This window comes from Athene noctua, chromosome 13 (genome assembly GCF_965140245.1).
Source record: "Athene noctua chromosome 13, bAthNoc1.hap1.1, whole genome shotgun sequence".
Classification (NCBI taxonomy): domain Eukaryota; kingdom Metazoa; phylum Chordata; class Aves; order Strigiformes; family Strigidae; genus Athene; species Athene noctua.
In genome coordinates, this window is record NC_134049.1 from 2,658,101 (window position 1) to 2,680,167 (window position 22,067).

At 47.6% G+C, this 22,067-nt stretch overlaps 1 protein-coding gene across 1 annotated transcript in view; it reads left to right on the forward strand.

Moving 5' to 3' along the window:
* The window catches only part of GNB5 (G protein subunit beta 5), a 28,880-nt gene that overhangs the window by 813 nt on the left and 6,000 nt on the right, over nt 1–22,067 (forward strand). The window contains exons 2-10 of the mRNA XM_074917652.1: nt 1,203–1,346; nt 6,298–6,409; nt 10,329–10,465; nt 12,163–12,204; nt 12,893–12,969; nt 14,484–14,616; nt 18,305–18,448; nt 21,548–21,639; nt 21,761–21,809. Of these exons, the coding sequence (XP_074773753.1) occupies nt 1,221–1,346; nt 6,298–6,409; nt 10,329–10,465; nt 12,163–12,204; nt 12,893–12,969; nt 14,484–14,616; nt 18,305–18,448; nt 21,548–21,639; nt 21,761–21,809 (912 nt within the window). The 5' untranslated portion in view covers nt 1,203–1,220. The remainder of the gene's footprint in view (nt 1–1,202; nt 1,347–6,297; nt 6,410–10,328; nt 10,466–12,162; nt 12,205–12,892; nt 12,970–14,483; nt 14,617–18,304; nt 18,449–21,547; nt 21,640–21,760; nt 21,810–22,067) is intronic.

A 22,067-nucleotide genomic window follows, 5' to 3' on the forward strand; every position in this document is an offset into this window, starting at 1 on the left:
GATGGCAGCTTGTGGTCTCAGGCTCATTGCTTGCAAAAGAATGGATTAAAAACTTCAGGACATGTTCGTTGCTTTTCATCAAATGGAATATAAACCCCTTTGGCTGCATGTAACTGACTGAAAGCCCCGTGGAAATTTCAGATTAATGTGCTGTGGTTTCAGGACAGATTGCTTCCCACATGATTTGGGATTAAGTTGTGCATCTCCTGGAGACAACAGCAAAAGTTTTGTTGACAGGAGTGTAGGATTTCTGAGTTTATCATCTCATTTTTCAAGTAGTCCGCTGAAACATTTCAGAATAAGCAGCAGAATGCAGGCAGGTACGTGGAGTAAAGTTTGGTTTGGTTTTTCTATAATGTCCAGCCAAACATTCTAAAATCTGCATAGTTCAGTGAAATTCTTTTGCTCTATTTAAATCTCTTGCAGTGGCTTCTAATTGTTAACCGTGAACTTATTATTTATGTACATGTCTAAATAATGTTAAAAGCTTTCCTTTTAGAAGTGGTGAAAGGTCCCATTTTCCCTGTGAAAAATGTGCAGAGAAAAATGACACTACAGTAATATTCTTGTTTGTTTTTCTGACTCTCAAGTAGTTTTTAATTCTCTGATGCTAGTGCTTTGATCCTAGAGATGCCTGGCTTGAGAACAAAAGTGAGTTCATAATGACCCAGCTTTCAGAGTGCTTGAAGCATCAATTTCTGCTCAAGCAGCACATTGTTCATAACAGTTTTGAAGCTGCTGACTGAATCCTAGGTCATCTTTTCAACTTTTATGCATAATATTGACTATTTAATAATGCAGTGGGAAAAACCATAAATACTGATCAATGCAGACTTCTCACAAATCCAGCTGTTGTTATGCATTTCTGGTTACTGTCTGCTCACAGTCGTTAAGTAAAAACTGAGAGTCATTCCCTGCAGTGAGCCCCTGTGCACAGGGCACATTGGAACAATGTGTAATCAGTGCACATCACAACACAATCCTTATTTTGCTTTCTGTTTTTCTTCATAAATATATAATCTGCAGAGCGTGTGACAGCCTTGCATGACAGTTCATCGAGCTCAAGAGATTAGGCACAGAGAGATTATCCAGCCCACAGATGGCTATATACAGGCTAAACTGCCCTAGCAAGCAGAGCTAGGAGTGGGAAGCTTTGCGCTGGACTGGAATCCACTCTTTTCTTCTTTTTTTGTCTCTTTCAGCTCTCTGGAACTGCAAAGATGTGTGACCAGACGTTTTTAGCAGAGGTGTTTGGTCCGTGTGACAACTGCTCCAATGACAAGCCTCTTAGGCCTGTTTACGTCAAATCAAAACAACTCAGCTACTGCTCGCTATGTGTGGAAATGGTACGTTACTGATTTTATCAGCCAGAATGTGGAAAGACTGCAAAAAAAACGGGGGTTGGATGTATTAACGGCCTGTTATGTTGAATTTTTCTGGGCAGCAAATAAGTATTGCTAGGCCTACAGGCTGCCAAACAGCTCTTGCAGACACCTGGTGTTCCCACAAGCCTGCAACACAGGTGGCCCTGGAATTCAAGGATACTTCTTCTGATTCTTGGTTGGAATATGGCCACGAGCTTTTCCCCCTAGGGTACTGCATTCCTCAGCTGTGCACATGTTAAGTGCCTGTCTAAACTCTGCTCTGAGGTATATGTGTGCAAGTCTGCTTGGCCTACGATCTCGTTTCCCATTATCTTTAACAAAACTTAACAAGAAGAGATGAAACCATTGCAATAAACCCATTCACTAGTGACTAGGGGATGTGGAGTTTATCTAGCCTGTCCCAAAACCAGTGAAGTGCTGTCAGAACTAATTGGCAGCCTACATTTCATCCTGAGACCCTGTTGTCTTGTATCCTGTGTGCAGTACTTGGGTGAGAGCTGGAAGTAGCTACAATGACCATAAGGTGGGAAAAGGTTGCATGGCAGTGGAGTGTCCTCTGTCACCCCGTGCATGCATCACCCCAGAAGGTGGTAAGGGGGGAGATCAGCCAACCTGCTGGCCTAACCAGCAGGTCCTGCCAGGATACCTGGACGAAGAAGGGATGATGTTGGAGGCTTTCTGACCTCCAGCAATTACTGGTGAGGCGATACCCTAGTCTCCTGGCAGGGAGCACTGTTCTAGAGAGATCACAGTGGCGGGGTTTAGATAAAATACAAAGCTAAGGTCATGAACCTATGTGGCTACTGAAGAGCTGGTCTCCAAAACTCCTTTTGTATACTTCAGAATTTTGTTGTCCTGATTATGCTCTAACTTGGAGTGGTTTTATTTTATCTTCCTGAACCCTTGTGTATTATCAGCTGGAGAAGTCATTCTTCACTGTTTCCTCCCCATCTATCATGACTGAGTAGGGTCCAATAGTTTGTTGTATTTGAGTGTCAGATGAAATGATCTCTGCAGGAATGTTAAGATGTTTAACGAGCTGTGTTTACAAAACACTGTTTTACAGGCAGATGGGAGCACTGATCTGGTGGCTGTAGGTGGTGCAGTGTGTATAGTTCACTGGCTGACGCTGCACATTCTCATGCCTTATATTGTTTAGGGGGAAATTTAGATGTAATGACTGCAAGACAAAAGACACTCCCTTCCCGATTTATTTGCTTCTCCTGACTTTGAAACTGCTGCTTTGTTCAGGTCCTTCTTGGCTAAGAGCCTGTAAATAGCTATTTATCCAGTGAATTTTTGCATGATTTTATAAATGCATGTTGGAATTGCAGGAAACTGGCTCTTTTGTTATTTACAGTTCCTGCAACTTTCTCATTATTCACATTATGGAAGTTAGACTCTTAGCATCAGCTGCTAGGCAGAATCAGACTGAGACTTCAGGAGTTGTGTCAGTCCCTAACAGCCTGTCAGGCTTTCTGAGGGCATAGCAGCCAGTTTGGAAGTGGTCAGCTTTCTAGGGAATGCTGGTGGTCAGTATGTAGCCACAGCAACAAACGCTTCTATGTGCCAGTCGTTACTGCACAATTAATGGATCATAACGTTACAAAGTGGAGCTCAGTTACTTGTTAATGGTTTTCCACATACCATAGCTCCCCTGCAGGGTGTTTTCACAGCTTTTTTGTCCTGTGCTGATGTGTTTTGAAACTCACCTGAAAGCAGGGACCAGACTAAGATAATTCATATATTATCCACAGCTGCTGACTGAACTGCCATTTCAGATTAAACGTGCCTTCAGCATAGTGAGTTCTAATCATGTGTCAACAAATTGTTTACTACTTACGATTTTTTAAAAGCAATTGCTAATACATTGTTAAAAGTATATTGCTTTCAGTATGGTTAGATTTTATGAAAAGTGAGAAACAAAAAGCCTTGATTGTTTACCAAATTGTAATATTTTTTTTTTTCAGTTGACCTAGTACTGTGTTATCCTCTAAATTAATCCAACCCTGGTTCTTTTTACTTAAAGTTCCCAAATGGCCTTACTCTAACCTGTGGTTTTTTGCATAGTTAGCCAAGAACTACATGGGTTGTTATTTATATAATATATAAATAACAATATATATATTATATATATCTGTAAATAACTTGGACAGATGAGCTAAATACTTTTTTTTTTCTATTCAAACTAATGAAATACACATTATGTATCACAAACTTCTATAGCTTACTCTGTTCAGTAGAAGCTGCCCTTTCACTTCATGGCTCTGCTTATCCCTGTCATCTCAGGATTTGTATATCATGTATCAGTCTGAACATGTATGGTTCCCAAACCCCATAGACTTTTTAATCCCGTTCCCCAAGGCAGTGAGAGTGTTCACATCAGTAAGGCAAGAAAATCTGAGTTTTTCACTGTCAGAATTGTGCCAACTATCTGACATACAGGTGTTATCTAAGCCAAGTTTCTCAGAGCCGATGCATCCCTATTAAGGCAAAGACATTTCCTATGTTTTTTGTTGGATTTAATTTCTGCCCCCCTTCACGCTTATCAGGTGTCAGAAATAGCGTGTTTGTCATAGATTAAAATCCTTTAAAAATGGTTTTCTCTTCAAAATCTTCCCTTGCCACTCCGCCAGAACACAGCTGCATTACTGATTTTAATGTAAGCAGGTTTAGTTTTTCAGATATGAAGATAACACACTAGAAGCTTCCTGTCACTTTCCTGCTGGAAGATGCTTTTTTGTGTTCTTTTGGTATCAGTTTAAAAATACTGAATTTTTATTTCCTTGGCACTGTCAGTGTGATGGGAGGCATTTCCAATGTACTGTTTGCTCTGAGGGGCTTTGAAGGATGCTCCCATATCCAGCTGTATATGAACTCCATAGATTATACTACGTTTTCTTTTGTGATACAGAATGTAGCTGGACCAATTCAGTTCAGGATTCAAAATTTCAAGTTCGGGGTTGCCTACGTGGCCATCAGGCTGGTGGGTTTAGGTCACACTAGTTTCCACAGACAAAGATGACTGGAAATACAGCTCTGCATTGACTCTCCAGGGAGGTAACCCCGCAGCTGCCTGCAGATCCATTGACTAAGAGAGACCTGGAGCACACACAGAACCAAACCTGGAGCACACACACACACAGAGCCAGACCTGGAGCACACACACACACACACACAGAGCCAGACCTGGAGCACACACACACACACACACACACACACACACACAACCAGACCTGGGCCTGAATTCAGCCTCCAGGATGAGAGTGAAGAGCTGAGCAGCTCTGCCCCTGTGTCCCAGCTGGACAGTGGCACTGCTGCTAAGCCCAGTGTGGGAAAGGATTTTTTTATTTTCTCCAAGACCCACACTGTGTCCAGGATCTGCCCAGAGTCTAAACAGCAGCTGCAAACAAGTATTTCCTTCTCTTCCTTTCAGTCTTGGCACATCTCCAGGTTGAACAATAGCCCTTGGCATGCCAGGTTTCTGGCTAAAGGGAGACAATGGGACTCAATATGAGCAGAGTTACTTCATGTACATCAAGGGCAATTACTGTGGGACGTTTTCAAGGAACTCCCAGAGAACAAAAAGCTGCAAGGCCATGTGCCAGGGCTTTCTCTGGAGGTGTCAGCTGCTCTGAGTGCCCAGCACGTGCTCCTGATCTGCCACCAAGCAAAGCCGTGGAGCTGGGCCCCAGGCTCACAGCAAACCCGAGGGTTCCTTGTTCCCTTTGGGGTTTTGGAAATGGGCCCTTTTTGAGGGCTGGGAAGGCCACAGACCCTACTGTGCTTATCTGGGTGCAGGGGAAAGAGGTGGCTTTAAGGGGGAAAAAAAAAAAAATCTGGGAACACTGGATTTTGAAATGAGAAGGTTTCACACTACTGCATCTGTCCTGCTGGTGCAGGAGCTGGGCCACTGAGTCTCCTGGTGTCCCCTACCCATAGGGCTGTAAGGGACTGATGCAGCTGAGCTGGGATTTGCTAAGCTCTGTCTTCCCAGTCTGGTATTTTCAAAGGCCACCGGGCTGACCCATGACTTTTTTTTTTTTTTTTTTCCCCAAAGAGCACGAAACTTCTGGTACAAGGAAATTAGGTTACAAGGCAGAAACACCCTTCTGGATGTACCTCTGGGGAAACGAAGCCTTCGGGCTGTGGCAGGGGCTTGGGACGTCCGTTTCTCGGGGCAGGGGCTGCTGCCGGTGTTTCTCGGGGCAGGGGCTGCTGCCGTTTTTTTCTCGGGGCAGGGGCTATTGCCGGTGTTTGTTGGGGCAGGGGCTATTGCCGGTGTTTCTCCGGGCAGGGCCTGCTGCCGTTTTTTTCTCGGGGCAGGGGCTGCTGCCGGTGTTTCTCCGGGCAGGGCCTGCTGCCGTTTTTTTCTCGGGGCAGGGGCTATTGCCGGTGTTTCTCCGGGCAGGGCCTGCTGCCGTTTTTTTCTCGGGGCAGGGGCTATTGCCGGTGTTTCTCCGGGCAGGGCCTGCTGCCGGTTTTTTCTCGGGGTAGGGGCTATTGCCGGTGTGTCTCAGGGCAGGGGCTATTGCCGGTGTTTCTCGGGGCAGGGGCTGCTGCCGTTTTTTTCTCGGGGCAGGGGCTATTGCCGGTGTTTCTCGGGGCAGGGGCTGCTGCCGTTTTTTTCTCGGGGCAGGGGCTATTGCCGGTGTTTCTCGGGGCAGGGGCTATTGCCGGTGTTTCTCCGGGCAGGGGCTGCTGCCGTTTTTTTCTCGGGGCAGGGGCTGCCTGCGGGCGCATCCAGGCAGGGCCGGACGTCAGCGCGGGGAGGGGGGGGAGCCCGGGCCGGCTCCGGCCCCGTTGCTGAGGCAGCAGGAGCCTCCGCAGCATCCCCGGGAGCCAGGCGAGCAAACTCCTCCTCCCGCCCGCTCGCTCTCATCCTCCTCCTGTCCCCGCTTCCTTTGCAAAGATGGCAACCGAGGGGCTGCGCGAGAACGAGACCCTGGCGTCGCTGAAGAACGAGGCCGAGAGCCTGAAGGGCAAGCTGGAGGAGGAGCGGGCCAAGCTGCACGACGTGGAGCGTGAGTGGGGCCGGGGCGCGGGGGCCGCGGGCACCGCCGGGACGCGGCAGCCGCACCCGCGGGGCCCGGCGCGGAGCGGGAGGCATCGCGGCCCGGCACTCGGTTTCCCACGGAGCGCCGCGAGCGGGAGGGCTGCGCGCACCGCGCAACGACCCTGCGCGGCTCCGCGCCGGCGGGAACGGGGAGCGGCGGGGAGCGCGCGCGCGGCGCAGCCGCCCTGAGCCCCCGCGGCCGCGCATCGGCCCGTCGGCCCGCGGGGGTGCCCGCGCCTGGCCCGGGCTGCGCGCACGCAGCTGCGCGTCCCTCGGCGCGGGGCGACACCACCGCCGCGGCGCGGCCGAGACAAAGGTTAAACCCCGCCTGGAGGAGCGGGACTTGGCGGGGCCGGGCTTTCCCCCGGGGTGGAAGGGCGTCAAAAAGGAACAGCGCTCCGCGAAACGGCGCCTCTCCCGGCCCCCCCCGAGGGAGCCCGGGCGCCCCGATACCCGCGGCGCTTCCGCGGCTCCTGGGACCGTCACAGAAATGACGCGCACGGATCCCAGCCCTGCCCTCCCCCCGCGCCCCCCCACCCCTCTGCAGGAAAAAATAACCTTGTTTTCATGGAGCTTCTCAAACAGGTATTAATTCATCTGTCCCGAGGCATAAAAAAAATCTTTCTCATAATTTCATTTTTATAATTACCATGCTACATATTGCAGTTTTTTTTTTTAATATGTAAATTACTGTATTCCTTTGAAACCATATACCTCACTTTAGTAGAAATGTCAGTGGGCCACTAAAACTTTTTATTTTATCTGTTTTGATGCCTTAAATGTTGAAAAGGAATCTGAGCTTGCACGCAGTGATTTAGCCCTCAGTGTTTTTTACCTGAAGGACTGGAAAACGTTCTAAAATTTCAAGTGGGGGAGGGTTAAAAGATTATTTTTTTTTCTGGAGTAACTAGAGCATTTTCTTGTCTAAATTAGACAATAATATGTTATATGAGTGTCCTATTAGTAGGAATCATTAAAACAGATGAGTTGATATCGTTATAGAAACATTATCATAAATCATCATTCCTACAGTGTAATTTCTGCATCAGAAGCAGTGGGGCCTCTGTTTAACAGATCTCTTAAGCATTGCTTAAATCCATTTTTGCTCACAAAGAGTTTTATTGATGATTGCAGTGACACCACAACTGTGTGTATCATTGGCAGTCATAGGGTATTTATGTCTTTGCCGTATGTAAAATCTGTACATTTACATTGGAAGGCTGCGTTTGCATAGCCATGATGTAATTTATAAGACAAAAATCTTATGCTGCTGTAGAACAATGCTCCCTTGTGATGTTTCATAGCATTGATTCTCTATCAGAGCTTTTTTGCACTTAAATTATCCCCAATAACTATTTCTGCAGAGACTAAGCTTCAGTATAAAGCATCTCTTCTGGTTTGGTTGTTAGGGGTTTTTTTCCTAATCTAAAATTATATCTTTTGCATTTTTTTGCTCTGATCATGATTTTCCCTCAATGGTTCCCAAAACAAACAGCTGGCTGAACTAGAATTGCCCTTATTTGTTCAACGGGCTTTGAACAGCAGCTCTCAAAAATGTGGGTAGAAAAAGGAAATACCAAACGTTCATTTCATTTGCAATCCTCCCAATTTTAAGGATTCGATTCCATCGCTTAAAATTTTAGGTGTGGATAAAACAGTTTGTTCTGTTCATGCAATCCATAAATTTTTAAGGCCAGGAAAGACCATTAGGACCAACTGACCCAGCACAGAAAAGATCAGTGACCCAGTAGTATCTGCATCAAGTCATAAACTGCATCAAATCATAAATTTTAGAAAAATAGCCTGCTATATCTGGACCTTTGTAAACCCACTCAAGCTACTTATTGGCTTTAGCTGATCTACTTGCCTGAGTGCATAATTTTCAACTATCTTGAAACAATATTGGGGAATGCTTCAAAATCATTATCTGACTCTAAAACCTGTGCTAGGCAGGTGCAGGATTATTATGGCTGTGGTTGGAGATAAGCGTCCTCAGAGAATCGGTAAGGCTAAACCAGACAATTCCACAGGCCCTCGGCTGTGTTGACATAATGGAAACACTTTGTCCATTGTCTGTGAAACATTTGTTTTTTCAGATATGTTCTGGACACAAGCATCTTTCCAGCTGCCATAATAACCTCCTGTCCTGTGTTTTCATGTCTTTTGATTGGATCATCTGGCACGTTTCCATGGGCAGAAGTAGGAGGAAATGTATCTTTTCCTCCGTGGGTTTATACGATACTTTCTCAGAAACTTGCTTCTGACCTTTTGTTAGAGTTGGTATGCACAGATTGTCCGGAATGGTGGACAGCACTTGTCCCCTGGCTGGGTGAGACTGATCCAGCAGAGGTTTCAGGTGAGAACATTATTCTGGCACAGCCTGTGGGACCGGTGGTTTTGAAAGACAACTCTTGAACAGTTAATCCACTAGAAATCAGTGTCTGCCTTGGGCAGAAATTGCTGCCCTGACCCCGTAGAGCTGAGGATGCCTGCTCTCTCACTGTGACAGCCCTCGAGCTTCCTTGCAGCTCTAGAAAAGTGCCGAAGGGTGAAGCAGCAACGCAGCTCCAGAGCAGTCACCTGCCCTGGGGGATGTGGAGCTCAGGCTCCAGCATGGTATTGAAAAGCTTAAGATTTCCTCCACCAGCTCATAAAAGCATGCGAGCTTCTGCATTATTTCAAAAGGTTTGAGTCAGGCATTGCCTCCTGAGCTGACAGCAGCTGGATCATCTTAGATGCCAGTGGGGACAGACACCCAACGCAGGGAAGCGCTGGGTCCTATTATCTCTTCTCTAGACAGACTAATTTTTAATTTTGGTGCCAGGGTCTCCTGCCCCAGGACCCCTGCTCTGCTGTGACATTTGAAGCAGTGCCCACCCTCCCTGATGCTCTGTGTGAAATGTGTCAGTGCTGCCAAGATACATCATGGCCCTGCTAAGTTCCACACTGGGTGAACAACGCTGAAGGAGAGCAGATAGGTTTCCCCAGATGATGCCTTCTTCCAGATGTGTGCAGATAACCCCAGCATGAGGCATCGGGGTTACGTGAGACACCTTTTAGTTGTATCAGCAGCAGTGGGATGAATTTTATGTCAAAGTGAGTTTGCACAATTGGAAACGTAAATTTGTTGGGTTTTTAAGAATATCAGCTGAAAGCACCACTCTTTCCCAGTCTTTCAGACTTTTGCTGACCCACCCGCAAAGTCCTCAGTGTCTGTAGACACTGTTGAGAAGTTGGGTAGAGTGAATGCCAAGCTTCCCTGCTCGCTCAGAGCTGTGTCCTGGCCCTCAGTGCTCCCCTGCCCGCCAGAAGGGATGGCTCAGCAGAGGAGTCTCCAGAGCCAGTGGCTACTACCTGTATCGCACTGCACCACTGCTGACTGCAGCTGGGCGTCTCACATCCAGAACAAGTGTTTTATGGTTGAAGCTTTGGAGATTTGATGCTTACCCTCTTCTTTGGTATGATTTTTCCTCCAAGACCCAGTAGTGGTCTTCTGCTGAGTACCTTGAGGTACGTGTGAGGTTGGAGGCTGGCTGTGCGCTTTCAAGCCTCGGTTAGGTTGAGGATTTCCCAGTAAGAGGGGGAAAGGGGTTAATCTCTTTTCCAGTTATACTTGGGTGTGATGGTCTGCAGGAGCTTCAGCTGCTACAGCTCTGGAATTCCAGCCCCCCTGAGTGAATTCATCCTTCTCTTTGTCTGGTGAATATGTTCATACACCACCCACCTTGGTTTTACCACCTGCCAGCTCTGAAGCAGAGTTCATTGGCATGCACCATAGACTCAGACTTCGTGGATTAATTCTTCCAAGTGTCGTGACTCTTATAAACGTAGAGATTTGCCAGGGCAGAGCTTTGATGCAGGGTGCTCTAACCATCAGCTGTTTGCAGTTCATCAGGTGGCAGAGCGTGTGGAGGCACTGGGCCAGTTCGTGATGAAGACCAGGAGGACCCTGAAGGGCCACGGAAATAAAGTTCTCTGCATGGACTGGTGCAAAGACAAGAGAAGAATTGTGAGCTCTTCCCAGGTACGCTGATGGGCAGATGTTTTTCCAAGCTACTGTTGGGCGCTATACAAATCTGGCTGTGCTATGTGCCACTCTTTCTTTGCAGACGATACGTGTGTATGGTGTAAATATTTTCAGGATGCCCTTAAAACAGTTCATTAGCAGTGTATTTTTTCAGAGAGCATAAATCCAAGCTTCTGATCATCACTGCACCTGTTGTAGCTAATACCCAAAATATTTCTTGTCCGGTCATATACAGGTTTTCCCCATATTCCCTGCTACAATAAAAAATAGAGAGAACCTACCTGAGGCCACTTTGATTTCCTTGTTCTTTACAGATAAAATATTTAGTAACGATTTCAGTTCGTGTGTGTAGAGAAAATAATCACAAAAAGGGAGGGGAAGAAATGTTGATTCTTCTAGAGATTCCTGTGCACAGAAATTTCTTCTGCAGTCTCTGTGATTGGTGTGACCTTGAAAGCCTCAAACATCCTGCCAAAATAACTGCATTTACTTGGCCGTTTTGAGAAACAGTCCTAGCACCTGCTCAAGACCAGTCTCATGAGCTGGAGGAGGTAATGAGATAATTACTTTGTAGATCCCCTGGTTCTTTCTGAGCCCTGTATGGCAGTGAGTGAGCTTGTTGCATCTCCCAGCTGTTCATTGACCTATATGAAATCTGTCAGGGGTCTCACTTGAGGGATAAAAATAGGCAATCTGCATTGCAGGGCACCTTCAGTCACTGTGAGTTTTACCATTCATGGTGATCTCAGCAAAGAGAATAATTTTAAATAATTAATGTCACTTTTTTAATGCAGTTAAAATGTCAGTGTATAGGATCAGAAAGCTGAACAGGCAAGTTGTAATGCATTTTTGCATTTTTTTACTCTATTTTAAGAACTGTGGTGAGTCCAGGTACAGCAACAATTGTTGCTCAGTAATAAACATTTTGCTTTCATGACGTGGGGAGGGTAACAGTATTATGTACATAAGGCACAGTAGCTGGCATACACAAAGTGATTGCGTAGCTCTCTGTGGAGGGTTCTTACCATGGCTGTTCAGCAGATTGTATCAATGGGTAATTGAAAGTTGAGTAAGTGTAGTGAGAAGTAAAGGGAAAACCAGGAAAAGACAGGAAAGGGAGGATGAACGAACAGTGCAATGTCCATAAATAGTCCTGATGAGTGCTTCCAGCTCAGCAAGTGATGTGTAATACAGGTCACCTCTTGTATCGGTGAGGCCCCGTACTGAGCCACTGACAGATACCACCTGGGAGGGGTGGCTGGCTTGGGGGTGCTGATCACGGGCTGGGAGAGACACATCGTGCCTGAAAGGAGGCAAGTGAGGGCTCACTAGAGGCCGTTTCCTCAGGAGATGGTCCTGTCCGTGCCATGTGCTGCAAGTGAGAGGCGTTCTCATAAACCTGCTAAAAGGGAAGGGAAAAAAATTTAAAATAAATCGGTCTTTTAAGCCAACATCAGTTGTCTCAGTGAGGAGCAGATACGCTTTTCTTCTGGACAAAGACATAACTGGCGCTACTGAGTGTCCCCTGGGTGCTTTGCAGTGACCATTGTGCTGTTATTAAAAAGGAGACAAAAATATCATGGCATAACAGACTGGGGGATGGAAAGGAACAGCAGTTTTCCCCAAATCTGGGAAGTCAGCTGACAGCCATGTCTCTGGAAGGCCTCAATTTTTCTCTGTGTGCTTTCATTTAGGATGGGAAGGTGATCGTGTGGGATTCCTTCACTACCAACAAGGTAAGTGAAACTTCAGCAAAAATCAGATTTCTGTACAGAGGGTGGACCACAATGGGATAAAATGAAGGGCTTACAGGTGTCACAGGAGGCAGCGGGACGAGGGGGTAACATGCAAACCTCCACCAGCACCTCAGATCAGAGGGGCTCAGGGCAAACACCTCCCTTGACCTGTCTCTGAGCAAAGTCCCTGTCAGGCACTGGGGTTTGTTGTGCTCTCCGGTGGGAGGCTCTGGGCCAGGCTCTTTGCTGGCAGGCAGGGCTCCTCCCTGGGTAACCCCTGCACCAGGTGCCGTGTGTGATCACCCGGGATCCTTCAGCCGTGGTGTTCACTGCTCCTCCAGGTCCTGCCAGGGCTGCCTTGTGCACCCTGCTCCACACAGCTGAGAAAAACCAGCTTCTTTGTGACTCGCTTTTACACGTGCAGCAGTGTGGACCTTTTACAGCATGAATAACCTAGCTAAAACATTCTCTGATCAGTTTGAGGCTCACGAATAAGGTGGAAAGTGTCAGGGAGGGACTAGCCATCCTCCTGCCGCTCTGCTGGGTTCTGCAGTAAGGGTTGTCCCAGCCTTACGTCTGACTAAGAGTGTCCCACAGACATACTCAATATACAACTTTACTTTGTTTTCCTTGCACCAATTAGAGAAACAATGACATGTGAGTTTACAAAAGTACTTATGTGTTTCAGGAACACGCGGTGACGATGCCGTGTACCTGGGTGATGGCGTGTGCGTACGCCCCATCTGGATGTGCCATTGCTTGTGGGTAAGTTCCCAGTTTCCACAGCTGCTTACACAGAGAAGCTTGATTTTGTAGTGGTGTCCCAGTGCCTTCAGACGCTGACAGCTAGAAGTTTGCGTGCCTCAGTTGTGGGTGAAAGGACCACATTTAGTGCCTCTGATTCTATTTCCGTAACGGCTTGTACACGTTATCTCCACTGACTTCAGTGCAATAACATTTGTGTAAGCATGGAAAACAATCCTCTTTCAGCATTTGTATCATGAGTTAGGAATTCTGCATGCGTGCAGCTTCCCTGTTCCAGTTTGGTTGTGTGTGTTGGATATATCTTCTAAGGGAGAGGGGTTTTAATCCTGCTCTCACTTCGCACTCTTTTCTTGTACAACATAGAGAAGGTTAGTCATTAACGACTACCAGTACATGAATAGATCTTGCCAAGATGGGGTGGGGAGAAGTAACCTCATTGTTGATAATCTTCTCCAAGTTTTTTGAGAGCTCAGGTTTGAAAAAAATTTAGTTTATGCAGGGGAGAAAACAAAGAGATGTTGGCAAAACATCTTTTAAAAAGGGACTGGGTGGATCAAACAGACAAAGCAAGCTTGGGACAAGAGAAAGGAACAAAGGGAGACTTTGCTGTGCAGCTTGCAAATCTAGAAAGCAGCAGACTGAGACAGACAGGCAGACTCCATAAATGTGTGTGGAGAGGATGTCTGGAAACTGTGTTTTTGACTAAAACTCGAAGGATGGCAAGAAAACATTGTCTTCACACTTGTAAGAGAGACGGGGAGGGCGTATGTGCATTGCACTACCTAATTCTGTATTTCTGTTTGTGCTGCCAGTTGAGTGCTGTCTGTGCATGTAATCTAAGGCACAGAACCAGCACCTGGTGGTATGCTGGGATCCCAGGGACCAGGGCAGGGCTGAGCTACTCTAGAAAAGGGTCAGACACAAGTCAGACCTTTTAGAAAGGAGTCCCACATCTGGCCTGGGAGATGCAGCTTAACTGGTGCAACTGCCCAGGAGGGACACACCAGCTACAGAGGTTGCCTTTTCTCCAAACTCTGCTAAAAACCCCGTCTTCACACCCACTACTTGCTATACCATCTCTTCCATAGGAAGAGGTCGGGTTTATTCAAGTAGATAAATAATGATGCTTGAATGCTGATCCTTGCAATGACAGATGTCGACAGAAAAGTGGCAGTTTGGCTCTATGCGAAACATTAACCCTGAGGGGACTGCTATGTCATCTCCCAGTTTATGCTTTCGTGAGGTTTCATTCAGTGCCATTTATAAACTCGATGAGGGTAAAAAATACTGAGGTGCAGCTGTTGAAGTTCTCTAAAGTAGCCAGCCTGGTGAGGCAGCTGGGGCTTCCCTGCGCGGGGAGATCCCGGACAGCACAATACAGGGAAGTCGGTACTTGTAAGGCTTTGGCAGTGCAGCACTGACAGGTGGTTTCCTTCTTATCACCACTCGCCTTTTGTCGTTGCAGTTTTAACCAGTTCTCCTCTCTCTGTTATTGCTATTATTACTCTCTTTAGTGGCCTGGACAACAAGTGTTCTGTGTACCCTCTGACATTTGACAAAAATGAAAATATGGCTGCAAAGAAGAAATCAGTTGCAATGCACACAAACTACTTGTCTGCCTGCAGCTTCACTAACTCAGACATGCAGGTAAATGCATTCCCTACCCGCTGCTCGCCCTCCAGCAGCACCGAATAGGGGCTGCACTCGTAGGTGGTGCAAGTCCTTGCACTTGGGGCCCCCAGGTGCTGCAGAAGCTGCTCTAAGGAAATGTTTGTCACAGCCAGGCTGCCATGCCTGTCGCTTCTGCAGAGGGAGCTCGCTGCTGCCTGTGCATTCTCTGCTCGCTGGGGCCGTCCTGGCTTGTGCTTTTAGGAGCTCAAACTAATCCAAGTAGTTAAAAACCCAGCTTGGCTAGGACTGGGTTGGGTAAGTGCTGTGCCAGCTGATGGAGAATGTGTTGTTTGTCTGCTTTATCCTGGACGTCGAGCCAACTCTGCGTCTCCTTTCAGTATTTTCAGTTTGTACCAAGTAAGATAGTTAAGCTTGAGGATGGCCCCACGGGCCAGCCCTGCTGTCTGTGCACGCGGTGGCGTGTTCCCTTGAAGGAAAGGAGTGATGCTCTCCCACCTCGCAGCTGGGGGGTTGGAGCATAGAGGCCCACAGTGGGAGATGATGGCAAAGCCAGGAACCCAATGCAGATCTGACACCGGGCCAACCTTCCTCTGTAGTGAAGATCTCAAAGATCTCTTTCACCAGGAACACAAAAGATGATGAAAGGAGCCAGGATAATCCCCTTGTCCTCTCTGGTTTTTGAGTTTCATTGAAGCTCTGCTCAGCATTCCTCTCTGCGTCAGCAGAGCTGCTGGAAAGAGTATAACTTGTCCCCTTATTCCAGATATTTAGAGCTCTTCTGAAGGAAATATCAGCTCTTGTTCCTTCTATTTCCAGACATGAGATGCCCAAGAGTATGTTGTTGTCTGTCTTTCTATGGTTTCTATAATGACTCCGAGGTGCTAATTTAAGTCCATTGCCATGGAAACAAGTGGTGGAGGTACCCAGCACTCAGGCTTGTTTAGCCCTGACCTTACTGTGCAGGAGCCCTGCGTAATTAGAGCAGCCTGTAAATTAAATGGAATGTTTTTGATGAGATAGAAAACCAGTATTCTCTTTTCTTGTTTGTACCTATATGTGTTGCGATTAAATCCTCTGAAAGGAATAATAGTTATTTACTTTTTATAATAGAAAAAGAAAAGTTGGGTCTTTTTTTCTCAGTATTAAATACAGCAAACTGCACTGATATTGAAGGTAGTGTATTACTGTTGTTAAATAATACCACAGTGGGTTTAGGTGCTTTATATTCTGTGATTCGGAGATTTTTCTGAAGACTTCAAAAAGAAATTTTCTTGTGATTGGTAGGCTTATAAGTGATCGTTTATAGCACTGCATGTTACAAGCAAGTGCATTAGTCAAGCTTCTGCTGGTCCCCTGTTATGTAGGGAATCCTAGAGAATCCCAGATTCCTTTATTTGTTTGTTTGTTTTACCTCATGGCCTCAGAATTAAAATTATTCAGTACCTCTGCAGGTACCTACAGGCAACAAGCACCCCGTGCAGGACCTTTCCCAGCGGTGTGGGGAGCAGCTCTGCTCTCCTGGCTCGTGTCACTGAGGGATGTGGGACCTGTCCTGGCGCAGCCCTAGTGCATGGCAGGGGTGTCCCCAGGCCAGTGCCCCCACTGCTGGGTGCTGTCAGTGCTGCTGCTCTGCTGCGGCTGCTCTCGTAAGCTACAGCTGTTTTCTCTCACAGGAATGAAAGACAGGGCCGGAGTTTAGGAGTCGGTGTGCAGGGGGAAGAGGAGTGGTGGTGGTTCATCATTGATTAAAGCCCCTGTCAGGCTGTGTGGGTGCTGAAGGAGAGGGTCCCAGCCTTGCTCCTCGTCATGGTCCCATCTGGGCCGAGACAAGTGCTGAGCTGCAGGGCTGGGGGCTGTGCACCCCTCATTCCTGGTGCCCCAGATCAGCCTTTCCGGAAAGAGCCTCCCCTACCTCAGGATGCAGAGAGCCAGGGAGCCTCGCTGCCTGAATTTGAATCTGCAGCTCTGCCGTGTGATAATGCTCCCCATGTGGCAGTGCTCCAGGGGTATTAATAGCCCCAGTTAATTGGGGTCTCAGGTGTTTTGGCACAGGGCAGGCAGCCGTGCTCCCGGTGCGGTGGGGCTGAGAAGCAGGACGAGGCCCGTGGCGGTGGCCGGGGAGGCAGGGGTGAGGGTGGCCCCCCTGCCCGCTGCTCCCAGCCCCGGTGCGTGTGCACGGGCTGTGTGTCCCTCTTGTCCCCTGCCCTGTGCAAGTGCTGCCTCTTGCCGCCAGGCGCCAGGCGAGGATCCCCATCCAGCGCTGCCGGAGCCCCTCGCGCAGCAGGACGGACTCTAATTGTTAATTCCCTTTTGGGTTTGGATTTTTGGGGGGTTTTTGATTTGGTTTGGTTTGGTTTTCAGTAGCAATACTCTGAAGTTGAGTCCGTAACATTTAAGCATTAGCTGCAGCTCTGGGTTTCCAACAGACCCTTCCCTTCCACCTTTAGCTCCTCGTATTCCCCTCATATCTTTTTTATACACTATTACAAGAGCAAATCCTCAGAGCTGAAAGTCTTCATTCCTCAGCCGAGTACAAATATTCCTCAGAACAGAGAATTCACTGATGTAGGCTCAAAATCTGGCCAGAAAGACAAGTCAGGACTTTATTCTGCTATTATCATCTCAGAGTATTAGTGTCTGGATTCGGAACAGTCTGTTCTGCAGCTTTGCAGACCTCTGTTTATGGGAGGAGTTTTTGAAGCATCTGTCAAACATATTCAGTGTTTAACCTTTATGCAACTCCATGAATGGTTTCATGATTGTGTGATTGTTTTCTTCTTGAAGAGTATTTTCTTTATAACTTCTAACTACCCACTGGGATCCCTTGAGTTTCTTCACTGACCGTGAGAAGAACCTGTGTACAAGACCGAGAGCCCTCCTAAGTTCATCCTTGCCTCCTTCCATGCCAGTGCACAGGGCCCATTTCAACCTACAGAATTTGTGATTGCATAACAGCTTTGGGTGCCAAGGGGAAATTTTGAACAATTGAGCATCATCAGGATTTAGCCACAATAACAAGCGCTGATCACATGTGATTTCTACAAGCACTGTAGCAGATGAGGGAAGCTGTGAGCTGTGTTCAGCCCAGTGTATGTTTAAGCCCTTTCACACACAAATGGTTTTGGACAAGCGAGAGGCGATGGACTTATCAAACAACTGTCTAGACAGGCTTACTTCCCTTTCAGAAAATCCATGCCTTAAGCCCAATTAATTGGGTTTAACCTGGCTATTTCAAGCAGAAAAAAAAAAAATTGGAGTGTTAAACAGGTATACTTAACTCCAACAGTTCTTTTTACCCAGGTTGAATTCCAGCAGCCTGAATAGGGATAGGGTTAAATACAGAGGCAGACAGGAATACCATTCTGGTTCTGCCTCCTTCTTGGAGGATATGGAAATGCCAGCAGATCCTTATTGCCATCAGTTCTCCAAACCCCACTGCACAAAAGTGACCACTACTGAAACACTGTATAGGTACAGCTGTGTCAGTGCAGCTCTCCTTTCCACTCTTAACTTCTTCCCTTAGAAATAAAAACCATAAACTGTGCTTAGGTTCAGATTGTCTTTATGGCTTTGATTTATTGCATAATATCTAATTAAATTAAAACTGTCCTTGGTGTATGTATAGGATGTCAGTTGTTTCTTTGTGAACTTGAAGATCATCTGCTGATTTTTGTATTGTGACTCTTCTTGCCATGTCCTGTAGATCCTGACAGCAAGTGGAGATGGAACTTGTGCTCTCTGGGATGTCGAGAGTGGGCAGCTTCTACAGAGTTTCCACGGTCATGGAGCTGATGTCCTGTGCCTGGACCTGGCCCCTTCTGAAACGGGAAATACATTTGTCTCTGGGGTAAGCAGGAGCTTCTTGTCATAATATAAAATTGAGGAACGTGGAAGGGAAAAGGCAGCAAAGCAAGAGGCTCATGATCTTATGGAGAGAGTGCTGGAGTGTGTGTTGGAAGGCCCAGTACAATCCACTCATTGCAAGCACATTTTCCAAGCTGGAGCAAATTAAACCCCTGACTGTGGGGTCAAACCCACCCAGCCAGTCTGACTGCAGTTCTGCTTACTTAGCAAATTCCACCCCACACCAAAGCAACCCATCCAGAGATCAAAACAACGCCTCTCCCGGGAAGGGAAAGGCTCGGAGCAGCGGGCTGGTACGGCAGAGGAGGTGTGAGCCCCTGTGGAGAGGAGCCCAGCACAGCAGACAACTTCCCACATTTGGCTGTTTCTCGTGCCCAGCTCTCTGGAGCCAGACAGGGTGTGCCAGGCCACTGCTCAGGGCATCGAAGTGGGGCTGCAAATAACGTGCGTGCCACTGTGTCCCTCAACTGCTCCCCAGGAACCAGGGGGTAGCTTGGACGCTGGCTAAACTCTCGTACAAGTTGGAGCAGGGAGATGAGGTGTGGCCACATCTTCAGCTGTTGCCGAGTCCCCTGTGCCTTCCAGTGGTACCGGAGGCATGTAAAGCCCCTTTGTCAGTGGAACACTGCCTGCTCCCTGTCCTGGCCTGGAGGAACACAGAAACCTCACTGGGGCTGCAGGACTGGTCTGAGAAAGCACCTAGGGCATCTTTCAAATCTTGGCCTGCTGTTGAGGAATCACTGTCCTGGGCAGACGAGCCGTTGGCGTGCAGCCGGGCAGTGAGGCAGGCAAGGTGTAAGGGTGAGTGGGATGAGGCTCAGCAGCTTTTTGAGATGGTCCTGGTCTTTCCCACATCAGAAACTGAGTGTGCAGGTGAGAGCTGGCAGGGGCTGAGAGCTGACCTCTCACTGGAGACAGATCACGACCAGTAACTTTGCTGGAGGTACCTGGTTTCTGAGCCCCACCAGCGCTGACCCAAGGCTGCTCCTGTGCTTGCTGGTGGAAATGGCCCTTGTGCCAGAGGGTGCTGACCATGGATTATGGGATTCCACTTGTGCTCGGAGTCATGGTCCCATCCCTACACAATAAACCTGGGCCTCCTCTGTTACGGCTCTTCTATCAAATTTGGCTGGCCCATGAGGAGCAGAGCCCGGCACGCTGGCCCGGTTTGCCTGCTGCTAGCACAGCTGCTCCGAGCGTGACTGAAAGCTAATTCCGAGTGCATTACTCCTCCCGGGCTTTCCTGTCACTGAGCTTGCTTCCCAGAAAGGATAGATTCATTCTCCCTGGGAACAGCTCAGCTTATTATAGGGCAAAGAATCGCAAGCAGCTATGGTACTGTTAAGAGGATATGTCATACTTGTGTTAATGTAGCAGCTTGGGCATGTCTGTGCTTACAGGGACTTGCTTACTTCATCACATGCAAAATACCACTTCAGTGAAGATCTCTCTTGTATCATGTCAATGCAGGTATAGCCAAAACAGTGCAACCTGAAGGTCTGGTGGCACAGAGAGACTCCCTGTGTATTGTGCTTTTGTCGTACAGTAACTTTGAGCTGCAATAAGCAGTGCCAATACATCAGCAGGTAGACTGGGTCCTGTTACATTTAACGACTTAACTAAAAATCCCAGCCCTGCTGGGTAATCTCAGGGCTGTGTCTTGGGCTGTTGTGCTCAGTGCCCTCCGAGCGCTGCTCCTCGGGGTGAGTTGGGTGCCACTCTGGGGGCCCATCTCTGCAGGTGGTTGCTGGTTTCTCCTTCAAAACCTTGGGAGTCAAAACACCAGCTTGTCAGATGAGATTTACCCCCAAACTCCCAGAGAGGTCAGTAAGAACAGTGCACGTGGAAGGACTACAAAGGGCTGAGCTTGGGCTCTGGCGGGGCTTGAGAGGGAAATATGCTGAGTCCAAAAGGTTTTCTATCCTGTTTGGTTTCCCCTGCACAGAAACCACAAGAAACATTGCCTCTTTTAAATAACGAAGAGAATTGCTACAAAGGAACATTGCCTCTTTTAAATAACAAGAGAATTTAAAAAAAAAAAAAAAAGAGAGTTGTGAAGAAACTGTTTAATTTCATTAGCAATCATATTTGCTTAAAAATAAATAACGTGTGTCATGGTCTGCTGGGCAGGATGCTCTAGCCCAGCAGAAACCAGCTGCCTGGCCTGCCCTGTGCTTCCCACCCAGCCTCAGAGAGACTGAGACCCCTGGAGCTGAGCCTACCTACAGCCTTCCCCTCAGCAGGGTCGTATTTATTAAAATCTCTCATTAGTCTTAAAAGAAAAGTCCATCTCCTTTTTCCTGTCACTGCAGTTGTGACAGCAGCAAGACATCGCAGCTGAGAGCGTGGCCCTGCGGGTGTGAGGTGGTTCCCACCCCAAGGACATTGCAAACTCTGTGGGCTGAGCCCCTTGCCCAAAGCACTCAGGGTGCTGAGCACCTCGCAGCAAGCACGGAGTGTTAAATGATCTTTTCAAAGCACAGCTTGGAAGGGCAGGTTAGAGCTTGACGGCGAGATGAAATGCTGTTACGCTTCTTTTTCTCATCCCAACCACGCCACTGAGCATGTGGGAGCAGAGCCATGGCAGGGGTTAACTCTGGGAGGGGACCATCCGATGCACTTACCTCATTTTCTGTTTCAGTATATGAAAAGAATTAGTTATAAAACTTTAAATGCCGGGTATTAATTTTTTATCTTGGGCACGTTAAGTGGTAAGGGAATGAGTCAGTTCTGCAGCTCTGCGGCGCGGTGGGACTGCAGCCGCAGGTACAGCAGCAGCGCAGGCGGAGCAGGGCTGGGCCTGTGGTTGGGATGTGTGTGCTGCTTGGGATGGGACTGCCCGAGCCAACACCCCAGGCCCTCTGCACCCCTCTGTGCCATAGCCTCCAGCTTCCTGCAACTGCACCAGGCTCGGGGGTACCGGTACAGCCAGTTCTGGGGCTGCTTTGCTGGTTAAATCCCCTCAGAGCTGTGATGTTCAGAGCCTCTGAATGTAGCTGGGCTTGGTGACGTTGTGTCAGGCACTTGAGGAGTGAATGTCACCATTAGCACAGCTGTGGTGAATTTTTTTTCGTCTTATTAGGGCTGTGACAAGAAAGCCATGGTTTGGGATATGCGGTCTGGTCAGTGCATCCAGTCATTTGAAACCCACGATTCAGATATCAACAGTGTCAGGTCAGTATGTTTCTGGGAGAGGACACATTTGCAATGTCGGGCAATGCACTGGTTCTATTTTTGAAGTCTGACCTCATCCAAGTCATGTAATGTGTTCTGGTCTTTTTTTACTCATGCACAGATATTACCCAAGTGGAGATGCTTTTGCCTCTGGTTCAGACGATGCCACGGTATGTTAATTCAGCAACCTCATTTAGGGAAGTTCTGTTACTTCCTAAGTCAGATTTTCCTGAAAGACTAGGTCACATCCACAGAGGACCTTTAAGTGGCTAAATTTGGCCTGTGACACCAAAGTTGCAGAAATAATAATGCTAAATATAATACATATTAAATACTATATATAATGCTATAGGGAAAGCTGGTAACACTTTAGAGGTCACTTATGCAAACTTTTCTACATTACTGTCCGGATATTCATTTCAGATTTT